A 16,744-nucleotide genomic window follows, 5' to 3' on the forward strand; every position below is an offset into this window, starting at 1 on the left:
GTATTTTGTTATTGTACTTTTTTTCAAATTTTTTTCGCCGCCGAGATGTACAGTACGCGGTCTAACATGTGAACACAAAGTGATACAAATGTTATGTAGTGTTAATCCATCTTAATATATCTTATATATTACAAAAAATATATCAATATATAAGCTTACATATATGTATATACATATATTGAACATTTTGATTTTATTTATATTATATAAAATAAAAAAAATAATATATAAAATAATAAAAATATATTATAATAACACAAAAATGGTAAGCTGATGTGTCGCTATATCGATTGTGCACTGTGAGTCAAAGAACAGATTGGTTTGGTAAGGTTTTAAAGGCCTACAAAAGGGCCATGTCTGATTTTTTTTTGCGGCGAAATGAGTACGTTTATTTTTTTGAACTTAATTACATTTTATTGTTCAACTTTTAAAGAGTATTAGAAAAAATATTTTTTTTAAATATTTACATATAAGCATGTGGCGGTTAATCTTGCAAAGCGCCCAAAGAAAAAGTTGTTTTGCGGTGAACATCATAGGGCGTTAACGGATCATCTTAAAAATAAAATGTGATATGCGTTGTAAAGATAATGAATTTCCCGAGGTAATCAGGAAGAGTTTTTTTAAATTTTGTTTTGTCTATTTTTGGGAGCATTTGAAAGTGAAAAGTGCGATTTTAGCTTAAAAAATCGCTGTTAATTTATGTTTAAAAATAGAAAAAAATTATAAAAAAACTCTTCCTGATTACCTGCGTATTTATGTTGAGGATCTGTGTTAAAAATTTGAAAAGGATCGATTCAGTAGATTTTGAGTGCTGATGTTCACCGACTTTTAAAATAGCGTCTTCGGCAAAATCGATTCAAAGTATTTTTATACCCTTTCAGAGCAAAGGGTATTATAATTTTGGCCAGAAGTTTGCAACGCAGTGAAGGAGACACCTCAGACCCCATAAAGTATATATATTCTTGATCAGCATCACGATCTGAATCGAAATCCGTCTGTACGTCTGTCCGTCTGTCCGTTTCTGCCTAAACTAGTCTCAGTTTTAAAGCTATCTTGCTGAAACTTTCCCAAAAGTTGTGTAGTTATTGCACGCAGTATATAAGCTCCCATACGAGAGATTGAAAAAAAATTCCCACTCCGTTGTTTTTGATCGGATCGACTTGATTTCTTCCAGATGGTGTTTATTAATTACTGTCGAATTTCGGATTAAATTTTATCAAAATCGGATAACTCTATCATATAGCTGCCATAGGAGAGATCGAAAAATATATATAGAATTAATGGAAATTAATTGATAACGTCATTGTTATTCATCACACGACTATGATTTTTTGAGTATCAAGTTTTTCAACTAGCCTTGATTTTCATAAAAATTGGACAACTATATCATATAGCTGCCATAGGAAAGATCGAAAAATCTATATAGAATTAACGGAAATAAAATGATAACATCGTTATTTCTCATCAGAAAATCATAATTTTTGGAATATAGAGTTTTCTAACAACTCTTGAATAACAAATAAAATTTCATCAAAATCGGACGACTATATCATATAGCTGCCATATGAACAATGGTCAAAAATATGGAAAATTAATAGAAAAGTCGTCGTAGCTTCGATTTTGTTTAGCCTTTGTGTATTCTGTTCGAAATATTTGATGACTGCAAGGGTATATAAGCTTCGGCTTGCCGAAGCTAGCTTCCTTTCTTGTTATAAGTGAAAATACTTCCAAATACGGTTGTTCAAAACGCTGTAACTCCGTTAGTTTGACTTTAATTGACTCAAAATTTGTACACAATGTTCTCGACATATTGGTAATTCAGAAAAAAAAAAAAAAAAAAAAATGTAAAATTTTTTTTGGAAAACATCGATGTATCGATACATCGTCGATGATTTCTCCAACTCTACCCCGCACTTTGTTTTCGTTTAAGCCTCATTTCGATTGGAGATTTTGTCTGGTGAGTTTCAAGTTATACAAAATTTTTTGTTTTGTGATTGGTTTTATATATCATTCCTTGTGTTTTTTGTGTGGGCGATACCGAGTTGAGCAGAAAGCCGATTACGCAAGTTTGGCGCATCTATTAATCAATAGAACAAGGCTTTAAAATCAATAATTTGTTTTGTCTTGCTCCACATATTCGCGGAGAAATTGGGGCGCAAAGTGAGCGAGTTATGGTATCCGAGTCCAGTCGCCCAAAAGTGATAGTTGGTATTTTCAAATATGTAATATTATTTAGAATGATTAAGAGTTGACTTTAGTCTTCGAGTTGGTTTTCTAAACTGAATTTATATATTGTTCAGCGGTGGCCAAGAAGCTTAAATGCTTATATATAAATACAAATGAAAATAAAAGTGTTTGTGTTTGAAATTGTTAAAGTGGCTGACCGTGTCGTCTTTCTGTGGCTGAGGGTTGGGGCATCCTGTTGCACCATCAGCATAACGTTAGTGGTTCGACGATCTCAAGTGGTCTTGGGCGTCCTGTTGCAGTGTCAGCTGTATGTTAGTTGTCATAAAAAATATAAGAAAAATTATTTTTGCAAAATTCTTTTTGCAGTTACTATTATTTTTGTTTAAAGAAACTTTTTGCATCCAAAAATTTTAGTTTTGAAGCCGAGGGAAAAAGTTTTTTTATTTTTTTTTAAATTGCCCTTTTTAATAAATATCGAATGAGTTGAGAAAAGTATGGTATCATTCAAACGGCATTTAAATTACCTTTCCATTGATACCAAAAGTTAAAAGAAGCAAGTTCAAGTTTCGAGTATATTTCACTTTCATTTTGTCAAAATACTTATGGCCACCACTGTATATACATATCTCCAAAATTAGTAGTTGTAAACTTTTTCCAGTAAATAATTGAATTGGTAGCGTTGATGGATCTTATATTAAGGCAGGTTCTCACCTTGTAGGGCCGAAAAATTACACTTTTTAAAAAAATTGCTTTGAGAAAACGGTTAAAGATAAAAATCTGAAATTTGTAACTTTATTTGAAAACATATTTATTTTGCGAAAAAAAATTTTAAAATTTAAAAATCAAAAAAGGGGCGGGAGGGGGCTTTCCTCAGTTGCAACATTTCGGCAAAAAGGTGTCCCGCTTACGGAAGTGATTCAGCCAAAACGGCTAATCGGAAACACAAAAAAAAAAGATTCTTAAAGTGTACAGAACTGTGTATTAAATGAACTAGGATCAGAAAAAAAATTAAGATTGCAAAAGTTATTAGCTTTTAAAAAAAATCAATTAAACAGTTTTCAATATTTTGGGATAATCCTAGTTCATTAGTTAAAGGAAACAATTAGGAACATTGAAATAACAATTTGATGACGATTGGTTAACCCTAACTCCGTAAGGTCCGAAAACGTGGTTCCGAGATAAACGCGTCTAAAGTTTTGGCTTCCAATGGCCGGTGCTCGACATGTGCTCCATGTAAGGGCCTGTAACTTTTGTAATATTTCAAATTTGGATCTGAAATTTTTTGAGAACATTTTCGGAACATATTTTTTAAACGATAAGCCAAAAAAAAAAAAAAAAAAAACTGCCTTAAGTTTGTGTAAGTTAATATCTTCAATGTTTTCTGTAAAATTGATGTTTTGAATGATAGGAATAGTGGTTTCTATTTTATCTTCAAATCTTAACAACTTTTCATCGTTTGGGATCTGATGGATGTATACCTCACATTTTTTGACCGTAACTAAAGCAGATCCTTTTACAGCAATTTTAGTACAATTAGATTCAATTGTAGTGTTTATTGTGTTTAAAATTAATATGTGTGCTGGTTCTATTTCTGTAGTTATTTCTTGGTTTCCAATGTCTTTGACTTTACAATTTTTAGTGTTTAATGAAAGTATGTTATTTAAACATTCAGAGTTAATGTTTTCTTATACCACGGAATTATGGATTCTCAAATCAATATCTGCCAAAACTGGGACTTGGAGTCGGATCACATAGCCCTTATTGTTAAACTGCTAACAAATGGTACTAATATCAGGCCAAGCCCTCGGTTAATCACAAGTCGCACTGATCTCTTCGCCTTTAAACAAATTCTTGATAACTCCTTCCAACTAAATTCTACCCTGGACTACACTGTGGATGCAAATTATTCATTGTGGAAGTGTACAAAATCGCTTAAGCGACAGCCCCTTAGACAGGTTCCTGTTCGGTGTCCCAGTGGTGAGCTTGCAAAAAAATGAAGTGGAGCAGGCCAATGCTTTCGGTCTACATTTAGAAGATCGCTTCACTCCGTATAACTTTGCATCGATAGATCAGGTTAGTGAGACCATCAAACTCTGGAGACGCCTCTGCAGATTTCTTTGCCTATTAAGCCTATAAGGATTGAAGAAATATCCGAAGTCATCCAGTCCTTACCGAAAAATAAAGCTCCAGGCATTGATAGAATTTGCAACGTAACGTTGAAGGCCTTGCCTACAAAAGCGATTCTATATATAGCATTAATTTTTAATGCTATTATTAGGATTCAAGTGTTCCCAAAGCAATGGAAATTAGCAGCAATTCAGATGATCCACAAGCCTGGTAAGCCAGAGGCTGATCCTGAGTCTTACCGTCCGATAAGCCTCTTATCTTCCCTGTCCAAGTTGTGGGAGAGACTCATTGCCAATCGAATAGCAGTTATTATGAATCGAGACAATATCTTGCCAGACCACCAATTTGGTTTTCGAAGAGGACACGGCACTGTGGAACAAGTCCATAGATTGGTGAAACATATATTGCAGGCCTTTGATGACAAAGAGTATTCCAACGCAGTTTTCATTGATATGCAGCAAGCCTTCGATAAGGTGTGGCATGTTGGACTTTTGCTTAAAATCAAAAACCTCCTACCTGCCCCCTACTATGGTCTTCTGAGATCCTACCTAGAAGAACGTGAGTTTAAGGTCAGAGTTAGGGACAGATACTCTGATAACTATCGAATGAGAGCAGGAGTACCACAGGGAAGTGTGCTTGGGCCGCTGCTTTATTCTTTATATACAGTGGATATACCAAGCCCAAACAGACATCACATGATAGATCCTTCCAAAGCTTTGATTGGAAGTCATCTACAATTCCAGATGTCGCAGGGAGGCAGCTAATGGTATTCAGGAATACTTAATAAGTCTTGCTGCTTGGTGCAAAAGGTGGAACATGAAAATTAATCCATTAAAAACAACAAACACCTGTTTCACACTAAAAAGGCTTATACCGAACACTCCTGAAATCCAGCTAGAGGGAGTCACCCTGGAGCAGCCGTCACAAGCCAAGTATCTGGGAATCACACTGGACAAGCGCCTTACATTTGGACCACATCTTAAAGCCACAGTTAAAAAATGCAACGTAAGAATCCAGCAACTGCGTTGGCTTATAAATAGACGAAGTACTTTGCCTTTAAGATGCAAAAGGGCAGTTTACGCACACTGCATCGTGCCAATTTGGCTTTATGGTATCCAAATTTGGGGGATCGCAGCCAAATCGAATTATAAACGGATACAAGTGTTGCAGAATCGGTTTCTACGAACTATTACCGACTGTCCCTGGTATGTGCGTGGCACAACACTTCACAGAGACCTAAATCTACACACTGTGGAAGAACAGATTGGGAGACACACAAGCCGATACAGAGATCGATTAGGAAGACACCGCAGCTTACTGGCTAGGAATCTACTCCCAGCGAGACCTTTGAGGCGTCTCAAAAGGCAAGGCTTTGCCAAGACTATAACATACTAACATACTAACATACTATTTATAATCCTCATCTTAATGCTGAGGTTTGGTTCACTTTTCTCATTTGTGACACCTGTGTTGTTAAGTACTTTAATTTGCTGTACAGATTCAGCACTAAATAAATATAAAACAAAAAAAAATATAAAACAAAAAATGTTTTCTTGGGCTGTAATTGTGTTTTCACATATGAAATATTCGTATATTCTATTACATCTGTTCGTGAAATAATATACATTTTCGAGTTATAATAAGCCATATAATTCCGTAAAATTAGAAATTTAGATTCGTTAATGGGTAAGGGAACAATGTTGATAACAATTTTGTTTAAATGAAGGTATTCTTATTCTAAAATTTATCTTGATTCCGATCATAAAAGTATCTAATTCTAGCATTTCTACTAGATGTTCGTCTGACAAATTGTGTAGATCTAAATCATTAATTTCTTGCCTGATTAAATCTAATTCTTGTTTGGACACAATGAAAGTTGGTACGATCTTTAGTTTGGCTAATAACAAACTTTCTTCAATGTTACTTAAATAGTTTGTTAATACGTCTATATTAATATTTATTCTAGATATATATTGAATTGAATTAATTAGTGTTCCGAATTCATAGTTTTAAAAATAGTATTTTTGTAATTTTTTAAGAAATGGTTAATTATTTGTTGTTCCTTGTTAATGTGATCTGTGATATTTTGAAATCTGACTTTAATCTCGTTATTAAATATTTCCTGATTGTTAGTCTTTAGTGTTATTTCTCTCTGATTTTCTGTAATAGTTTTAAAATTATTCTCGATTCTACGTCCGTCTGCGTCATCTAAGTTTCCTGTCACTACCTTTATGACCTTTCCTAGACCGTTTATCAGTCCGCATTTCTGTCTTTTCTTGAGTAATAACATTTCTACTCTGTTTTTTAGTTGTTGAAGTTTTGTAGATAGTCTGTCAACCGCGTCGTCAGACTCCAGATTTCTTTTTAATTTATTAATTGCTCTTTCGAAATTTACAACACCATCGATAAAGTCTTGTAAATTAATTATATATGTGAGATATTTATGTGATTGAACGATCTTGGCTTGTCCTAAATTTATCTTAAGTGAGGGGGGTGTCGTTTCCTAATTGTTGGACCTTTAAGTCTTGGGCTGTGATTAGCGCGAATCTGTAGGTATTGGGTTCGTTTTAATTTTATTTTTGATTTTGGCTTTATGTAATTTTTGTAATCCTGTTGAAATTAGTGTGATTTTGTTGTCTTTTAGGACTTTGTGTTTAGAGAAGCGAGGGGTTATTTTATTTCTTCTATTTTCTTTCCTGAATATTATATCGTTTGGATTAATTGATATATATATATATTTATATATATATTATATTTATATATATATGATATATATAAATATAATATTTATGCGTTATTATATGCCTACTAGAAAAATTACTTAATAATCATATAGCATATGTATCAATGCAAAAGTGCGCGCGCACTTAATTAATAATTAAATTTTTCAAAAAAAAATGTTATTTTTTAAGTTTTCAGTTTTGTTTAGGCCTCTCCCTCTCCCGGAGCTTCTCCCCACACCGCACTCTCCCTCTCCCGAAGCTTGGAGCATGTCGCGCTCGGCCGTCAAGGCTCTCCACTCCCCGAGCGCGAGAAGTCTCCGCTGCGCCTCCAAGCGCCTAGCTTAGCTTAGCTTAAGTTAGTTCCAAAATCGTCACCGCATGAATAAACGCCCGGCCGGTCCGCGCTAATACCGAAATTCCAAGTCTCTTTTTCTTTCCCGCGATCGTCGAGTGCTTTTCTTGCCCCCACAGCCTACCCCGCCAGCCGTCGCTGATACCAGGAGTTTGCTGCCTTCAACGTTGGACGCCCCGCCACTTCATTTTTTGATCCAATCGAGCCAGATTCGATCAGCGCCCGAAATTGCTCAAGATAAGTACGAAGATCTACATATATTAATTTGCCGGTCTGCAGTCAGCCACTCGAAAACACTGTTTCGTTTGACTTTCTGCATGATTTTTCTAAAAATCCAAGTCCGATTTAATCCGAAAACGGCAATTATTAAGATCTATTCCATTTTCCGTTTTTCTTTGATCGTGCCGCCATATTCCTCCAATTCCTCTTTGGCCCGTACATCAAAGTGAAACCGTACACATATGTATGTACATACAAGTATACATACATCAAATGAGCAAAATTCCAAAACTTTAATAAAGAGCTAAAATTGCAAACTTTAATAAAAAGTGCAAATTCCGAAATTGAATAAAAGTGAAAAATCCAAAATTTAACGACAAGTGTAAAGTGTGCAAAATATTCGAAGTGAACAGTGAAGAAATAATTTCTGTGAAAAAAAAATTCCAAGTGTTCTGCCAAAAAAGGGCCCCCATTTTCAAAGTGTTTTTTTTTCACTGCAGTCCTACGTTAAATATTTTGCACACCTTTTCTTGCAATACAGTCCACTTAATTAAAATCGAAAGCTCAACACATACCCGCCGGCAATATTTTTAAATAAATTTTCCGCCAAAAATAAAAATACATACATACATATTTTTATTTTTAGAAAAATTACTTAATAATCATATAGCATATGTATCAATGCAAAAGTGCGCGCGAACTTAAAATAATAATAATTATTTGCAAATAAATGAATAATAAATAATAAATTTATGAATAAATAATGATTTTGACGTACCTCTGACATTGATTTTTTATGTGCAAAAAGCGTTTTTGCTCAACTCGGATGTTTTTTTTTACCGTTATCGGTTTTCTGCTCAACTTGGACGTTCATTTTTTATGTCCAAAAAACGTTTCTGCTCAACTCGGACAATTTTTTGCAATTTTCTGGTCAACTCGGCTAGCCCATTTTGTGTTAATCAAAATGTCTCTTGCAATAAGAATTTTGCTAGATGACAAAATCGCTGTCGAAAAAAATTAAATTGCAAGAAATTTACTTGTAAGTTTTATAGTTGAAATGGTGCCATAGTATGACATAAGTTTTATAACGTGTAACTTCATTATTTCATTATTTATTTCATTCCATTTCTTTAGATAACAACAACAACAATGGAGCAAACAAACGCTGGTAACAGCGTTGCCAGTTTTTTTTTGCCAAGTCGGGACTTAGGAACTTTTTAGTGAAAAAAGCGGGACTCTTACGTCGAAAGCGGGACATAATAAAAAACGTATATATCCAGAAGTTTTTAAAATATTTATCTTTTTATTTCCATCCAAATTAAGTTAAAGTACAATAGATAGTAAAATTAGCTATAGAAAATATATTTTACCAAAAATATAATATTTCCAATGATATTTCCTTTTTCGTTAAATATTTGGGTTTTATTCGTTCTCTGAATAAAAAAAATAATAATAAACAGAAATCAAAATCAAATAAGTACTATTCATTAGAACCATATGGCGTTTTAACCAATAGTCTAAGGAGTGAATGTTTCAAATTTTAACTTACAATAAGAGAATAACTATTTATAAAAATCACTTATTCATGATATTTCTGTGAAGATTTCACTTCTTTTAAAGTTTCTTTTTTCTCTTTAATAAAAATAAAGAACTCTATTAGTTGCATTCATCTTTAAAGGATTCTAATAAGTAAACTCCAATAATTCACGAACAAAAACACGTGAAAAACTTACTTTTGTTTGCTTAATGAAATCAAACTAAATTACGCACGCAATGCAACTCACTTAAAGATCACTGCTTCACTGCACTAAAACAAATGGTAATCGTTATTCTTTCGTTGATAATCGTACGTTTTCGTAAAACAGAAAATTATAAGCAAATGAAAATAAGGAAAGAGCGAAGAGAAAGAGAGGAAGTCATCATCAGCCCGCACGTTCGAATTATCATTAAAAAGCGGGACTGAACCTGTCCCGCGCGGGACATTTAATTTTAATTTAAAAATCGGGACGTCCCGCCAAAATCGGGACGTCTGGCAACGCTGGCTGGTAAGTTCATAGATAAACAGGGAAGGAAGCTAGCTTCGGCAAACAAAATACATAAAGGCTAAACAATATCGAAGCTATGACAATTTTTCTTTTAATTTTCCATATTTTCGACTATAGATCATATGTCAGCTATATGATATATTTGTCCGATTTTCATCAAATTCAAGAGTCGTTAGAAAACTTTATGTTCCAAAAATCATGCTTATCTGATGAAAAACAACGAGGTTATTATTTTATTTCCGTCATTTCTATATAGATTTTTTGATCTTTCCTATGGCAGCTATAAGATATAGTGGTCCGATTTCTATGAACCTTTTTTTTTATTTTAAGGATTGTTAAAAAACTTGATATTCCAAAAATCATGCTCGTGGGATAAAAAACAACAACGATGATATAAATTTATTTCCATTAATTCTATATATATTTTTCGATCTCTCCTATGGCAGCTATATGATAGAGTTATCCGATTTTGATAAAATTTAATCCGAAATTCAATAGTACTAGTTAGAAAACGCAATCTTGAAGAAATCAAGTCGATCTGATTAAATTTTTCATTTCATTCCCTCGTATGGGAGCTATCCGATATAGTCGGCCGTTTCGGCCCGTTCCGACTTATATACTGCGTGCAATAACTACACACCTCTTGGGAAAGTTTCAGCAAGATAGCTTTAAAACTGAGAGACTAGTTTGCGTAGAAACAGACAGGAGGACAGACGGACAGACGTATTCCGATTCTGCTCGTGATGCTGTTCAATAATATATATACTTTATGGGGTCTGAGGTGACTCCTTCTCTGCGTTGCAAACTTCTGACTGAAATTGCAAGGGTATACAAATATAACACAAAATTAATTTCATTTGGTAAATAATAAAATCAAACATTAAGTTAAATCTCAAAGATTTTATTATTTATCAATAAAAAAATTTTTTGGAATATATGACTATTAAAGAACAATTTTTCTAATTGTAAATTAACATTTAAATGTTTTAGAAACAATGGAGTTGCTTTCTAAAATTTTTAAGAAGTTGGAAATGAGCCGGAAAAGGGAGGAGGAAACTTTGAGGAAGTTGGACGACAACCAGAAAAGGGTGGAGGAAACTTTGAGGAAGTTGGACGACAACCAAAAGCTAATAGAAACGTTGACGGAAGAAGTAAAAAGCTTCGCGACGAAGTTCGAGAACTGAAAACTTCCACCGTCGACGAGCCGCAGAGCCGACTAAACACTGTCCCCGTCGTCGAGCCGCAAAGCGAATGGTTGGAACCTATGCCATTTAGGTCACTCTTCGAATTGCAAGAATTCGACGACCGCTTAAGTATTGATGAACAATTGCGAGCAGAACTGGTAATTTATTTTAATTATATATTCCGTGACAATAAAAAACCGTTTTAACCTTCTTTCAGAAATTAAAGCTTGATGGGATTAGTGCGTCGGATTTGCCATCGTATACTAGACTGGCCATTAAGTCAGTGATAGACGACAATGTGGCTAAACATCTTACTTGGCGAGGGACGCGTCATAAACTAAGTATCCAGTCGTTCACCATATGTAGCGTTATAAAAGGTAAACCATAGAAGTTTTTTTTATGTACAAAAGTAATATGTAAATAATTTGATTTCTTTATATTCTTTTAGAGTTGGCACTGAATAAGTTTTCGAATGGGACAGAAGTGGAAATTAACAGAGTAATACAGCAACATTTTGTTCACGCCCAAGACTGGGTTAACAAACGCGAAAAAACACTTAAAAATTGATTCCGGAAAAATAAAAATTAATGAACAAAAAAGTATACATACATATGTAATGCGGCATACTGTAACGACCCTGTTCCGGGAGGCGGTGTAGCTCGCCGATGGCCAGGGTTCGGGACAGAATTTCCTATCTAGTTTGGCCCCTCTTTAAGATCGGTTTACCTTCTCCTTTCCCAGAATAACTCGAGGGGATAATGCGGTGCCGAGAGAGCTTTCGTATATTTCTTTACTTAGACTTAACTATAATATGGATGATGGTCGGGTGTTTTGGGGTATTTTCTTGTCGTATATTTGCTTATTCTGAATTAAGTCTACGGGGTATTATTATAGTCGGGATAGATATAGTCTGAATTGATAGTCTGGTTGATATAGCTTGGTATGATCTCTCGGCGCTCTGTCGGGCCGAGGGGTGTTGAGCCGGTGATGTTCGACGCTCCGGCGCTGCTGAAGGGCCGGGCTACGTTGACGTCCGGCGCTGCTGGAGGACCGGGACTACGTTGGTGTCCGGCGCTGCTGAAGGGCCGGGGTGACGTCGATGTCCGGCGCTGCGGAAGGGCCGGGGTTGCGTCGATGTCCGGCGCTGCGGAAGGGCCGGGGTTGCGTCGATGTCGTTGCGGCTGAAAAGCCGAGTACTCCGTGCGGCTGAAGAGCCGGCTTAATTTCGACGGCTGAAGAGCCGGGTGTTCCGTGTGGCTGAAAAGCCGGTTGGGTCTATGGCTATAGAGCCGGGTGCTCCGTCGGCTGAAGGTCCGGTTTGGTTCCTACGGCTGGGAGGCTGGATCGGTCGCTGCGGCTGAAGAGCCGGTTGGGAGTGCCGTCGATCGGCTCGGGATTCCGCTGTCGCGTCGTGCTCTGTTCGTCCGTCAGGGGAACGCTCTACTCGGGTGGGGTCATGCAGCAGGAGTCCAATGCTACTCCGCTTCGCTCCCGGGTCGGAAGCCGGGGCGTGACTTCTAGGAGGAACTCTCTGAGCTGGGCTGACTGATAAATCACACCGGACTCAGAGATCTTGACCAGGCCGAAGGTTGATTATTACTAACCAGACCGGGCGTAGGTGATCCTTCCTAGGTCGCGAGCCGAATAAAGATCCGTGCTCTGCGGAAAACCACCACCAGAAATAGAGAACAGAACACTTACCCCTTTGATGTTGCTCGATCAGACGCCTGAGCACCATTGTTGCCATTTTAGCTTATTTCAAGCTAGATTTAGCATATTTTAAAATGAAATAGCTTGAAAAATACTTGAAATGCATATAGCTTAAAATCTGGCTTATTTCAAATTTCATTTAGCTAATTTCGGCTTAAAAAAAATTATAACAAAATATGTTTAGTTTTTTGATTGTATTATAATTTTTGGTAATTTTTTCGATAATTTGGACCAAATTCATATAAGTTGTACTTTAATAATAATCTTTAGCAAGTTCCGGTCACACTGAAATTTTGCAAATATTTGTTTTGCGATTGTTGTTGCGTCGTTTTAGAAACGACGAGAGATATGGACTGCGTCATAGCAAATGTTGCCATGACTACCAACTTCCAACGAAATACCTCGCTTTAGTTCAATCATCCGCCAAATATATGGAATCTAATGATGAAGTTGATGAAATTATTTCTTTACTATAATAGTTATATAAATATCATATCAATATCGTATTAATAAAAGTAAAAAATCAATTATTTTAATGTTTTCCATGGTTAGCATATTTTTAGCTTTCTTTTTTTAATTTTTAGCTTATTCTAGCTTATTTTTTTCTTCAATCTAGCTTAATTTATCTTTCAAAATCTGGCAGCACTGCTGAGCACAAGTGACTGGAATGGGGACGTGGCACTGCTTATATAGGCCCCAGATGGTACTTAGTGTGCCCAGATAGCTGGTGGGATTATCCCACGATTACCGATAGTCGTCGATCGTTATCGATCGACCAGGGCTACGTAAACAGTTATCGATATCTATCGTTTTCTCAGGGTTGCATATATAGTTATCGATAGCTTGTCTAGGGCTGCGTAAACAGTTATCGGTTGCCCGCGCATTTGAAAATAAGAGCTTATTTATTGTTTTGGTTTATTCTTTATTTATTTATTTATTTTATTGTGGCGGCGGGCCGTCACAATACATACATGTGTATACTTTTTGTTCATTAATTTTTATTTTTACGGACTCAATAGTTTTTTGCCGTTTGTTTACCCGGTCTTTGGCGTGAAGAAAGTGTTGCTGTATTACTTTGTTTAGTTCCACTTCTGTGCCATTTGAAAACCAAACCAAATATTCAACGACTCCGAGGACCGCTGCAGCGGTATGTGCTATATGTATGTATGTGGGACATTCTTTTACAAATCGTACACCTTTTTTTGCGACACAATTCCGATTTTTTGTAAAAATTTTTTCCCAGGTGTTGGAAGCAAAATAAAAAGACACGTGTATCGGTATTTTGTTTACAAAATTTTTTTTACAAAGTTATAATTTTGACAATATCAATGGTTTTCTCTATCCTTGAACACGTTAAATCAATTATCTCTTGTTCTATTAATCGTATCGTTACATTTTTTTTTATTATTTAGTTCAAGAATTCAGCTTTCAAAAAGTAATTTTATTTTTTAATTTAATTTTTTATTTATTTATTAGTAACAAATTAATCATTATATCGACATTTCAATGCCGATCCCCACAACTTATTTAATTGAAAAATATTTTTTGGAGTAAAATCCTTTTTACACGTGTCGAATAAAATCTTCCATAGAAGCTGAAAAAAAAATGTTCATTCAATTCTGAGATATGAAAAAAAATTTTTCTCTAATCCGTACGGTTTGTAAAAGAATGTTCCATGTGCATGAATGCTTGGTTTGTCTCGCGTCCTCGCTAAGTTATATGTATTGCCAAATTGTCACATATAACTGACTTAATGGCCATACAATGGCAAATGGGACGCACCGATCCCATTAAGCTTTGATTTCTGAAAGAAGGTTGTCGAATTCTTGCAATTCGAAGATTGACTTAAACGGCAAAGGGTCTAACAATTCGCTTTGCGGCTCGACGACGGGGAAAGTGTTAAGTCGGCTTTGCGGCTCGACGACGGTGGAAGTTTTCAGTTCGCGAACTTCGCCACGAAGCATGTTTACTTCTTCCGTCAACGTTTCATTCAGCTTTTGGTTGTCGTCCAACTTCCTCAAAGTTTCCTCCACCCTTTTCCGGCTCAATTCTGACTCCTTGAAAATTTAGGAAACAACTCCGTTGTATATAAAATGGGTAGGCTTTGGGTAGTCATCAGCAAGCGTAGAAATCGAGAGCACACCACTCCAATCCACTAGAAAAGTAGTTACTCAGCATTTACCCAATTGGAACTTGCAAATGGTAGTGTAAATTCAAAGGGAACTGCTTTCAAATCAGGGATTGTTATTTTAATTTTTCACTATATTATTTTCTTAGGATCGCTGCTGGAGAATAAGTTCTGAGGAGATCGACTTGCGAAATGCCGTTGTACCTGAAACTGAATGGAATGAATTCAAATGCCTGTTGATCTGCATATTTTCGAATTGAATCCGAATCTAAATTCAAATCACTAAGCCATGGAGCCATGGGAATCGTTGGATCGGCGTGTAGAGTTAGTCTAGTTTCGATATAATGTTTTATTGCTGTGATACAATTAAGCTAAACTATTGTGTAATGTAGCCTAAGAACTTGAGCGTCGAGCGTAAGTTGTACTCTAAGCTACCTATACGATAATATATAATCCGAAAGAGTTTTGAATCGATTGCAAGAATTGGCGGCAAGTGCAGGGATTTGGATTCATTTCCCCCATGGGCACGATACTCGTATATGGGTTGCATAAGGTTTGATCGCAATGCGGCGTATTTTATTTCATCTGGCAAAAAGTTGGCCACTGCGACAATGGACCAAACTTCGTCATATAAAAGAGGTGTGTGAGGAGGAGTGCGGTCTGTCGCTCCAATTACAGCTCAAACTTCTTCGCAATGAATTTGTTGGTAAGTGGTTGTATTCCACTAACAAAACCTAGTAAACACTATACATTTTATTTTTGCTTTCCAGCATATCCTTCTTTCTGATCCTGAGCTCCTTGTTCGCTGTTCAGGCTGGAATTATTAACAGCCATGTCGATGAACTGATTGCCAGTCCTGCCCAGTACGAGTTCCATTATTCCGTTCATGATAGTCACACTGGCGATGTGAAGGATCAATTCGAGCACCGACGTGGCGAATACGTAACGGGTCGCTATTCCCTCATCGAACCCGACGGTCATCGTCGGGTTGTGGACTACACCGCCGATCCTCTGCTCGGTTTCAATGCCCAAGTTCGTCGGGAACCGATTTCTCGGTATTAAAATGAGTTCTCGTTTTTCTCAAAACTATGATTTTAAAAACGCGGTACACGATTACGAAAAAACTACTTAACCGATTTTTGATTTCTAAAAAGTGTTTTGCAGATTATACTCTTTTTGGAAGAGTCTCGGAAGAATCGCGGAAGACTCTTCTGGAAGAGTCGCGGAAGACTCTTCTGGAAGAGTCGCGGAAGACTCTTCTGGAAGAGTCGCGGAAGAGTCTTCTACAAGAGTCGCGGAAGACTCTTCTGGAAGAGTCGCGGAACAGTCTTCCACAAGAGTCGCGGAAGACTCTTCTGGAAGAGTCGCGGAAGACTCTTCTGGAAGAGTCGTGGAAGACTCTTCTGGAAGAGTCGCGGAAGACTCTTCTGGAAGAGTCGCGGAAGACTCTTCTGGAAGAGTCGCGGAAGAGTCTTCTGGAAGAGTCGCGGAAGACTCTTCTGGAAGAGTCGCGGAAGACTCTTCTGGAAGAGTCGCGGAAGACTCTTCTGGAAGAGTCGCGGAAGAGTCTTCTGGAAGAGTTGCGGAAGACTCTTCTGGAAGAGTCTTTGGAAGAGTCTCGGAAGAATCGCGGAAGACTCTTCTGGAAGAGTCGCGGAAGAGTCTTCTGGAAGAGTCGCGGAAGACTCTTCTGGAAGAGTCGCGGAAGACTCTTCTGGAAGAGTCGCGGAAGACTCTTCTGGAAGAGTCGCGGAAGACTCTTCCAGAAGAGTCGCGGAAGACTCTTCTGGAAGAGTCGCGGAAGACTCTTCTGGAAGAGTCGCGGAAGACTCTTCTGGAAGAGTCGCGGAAGACTCTTCTGGAAGAGTCGCGGAAGACTCTTCTGGAAGAGTCGCGGAAGACTCTTCTGGAAGAGTCGCGGAAGACTCTTCTGGAAGAGTCGCGGAAGACTCTTCTGGAAGAGTCGCGGAAGACTCTTCTGGAAGAGTCGCGGAAGACTCTTCTGGAAGAGTCGCGGAAGACTCTTCTGGAAGAGTCGCGGGAAGACTCTTCTGGAAGAGTCGCGGAAG

The 16,744-nt window shown here is 36.9% G+C and overlaps 2 protein-coding genes across 2 annotated transcripts; both read left to right on the forward strand.

Annotated features, from left to right (window-relative positions):
• The first annotated feature begins 7,614 nt into the window (after positions 1-7,614).
• On the forward strand, positions 7,615-11,404 carry LOC122320674. Its single transcript, XM_043208833.1, has 4 exons — positions 7,615-7,630; positions 10,644-10,995; positions 11,055-11,214; positions 11,286-11,404. Exons 2-4 carry the CDS (start codon positions 10,918-10,920, stop codon positions 11,402-11,404), a joined length of 357 nt encoding a protein of 118 aa, XP_043064768.1. The 5' UTR covers positions 7,615-7,630; positions 10,644-10,917.
• A 3,830-nt stretch (positions 11,405-15,234) lies between these two features.
• LOC122320675 (cuticle protein 8-like) lies at positions 15,235-15,737 on the forward strand. Its single transcript, XM_043208834.1, has 2 exons — positions 15,235-15,381; positions 15,438-15,737. Exons 1-2 carry the CDS (start codon positions 15,370-15,372, stop codon positions 15,735-15,737), a joined length of 312 nt encoding a protein of 103 aa, XP_043064769.1. The 5' UTR covers positions 15,235-15,369.
• The last annotated feature ends 1,007 nt before the right edge of the window (positions 15,738-16,744 follow it).

This window comes from Drosophila ficusphila, unplaced genomic scaffold (assembly GCF_018152265.1).
Source record: "Drosophila ficusphila isolate 14025-0441.05 unplaced genomic scaffold, ASM1815226v1 contig_726, whole genome shotgun sequence".
NCBI classification, from domain to species: domain Eukaryota; kingdom Metazoa; phylum Arthropoda; class Insecta; order Diptera; family Drosophilidae; genus Drosophila; species Drosophila ficusphila.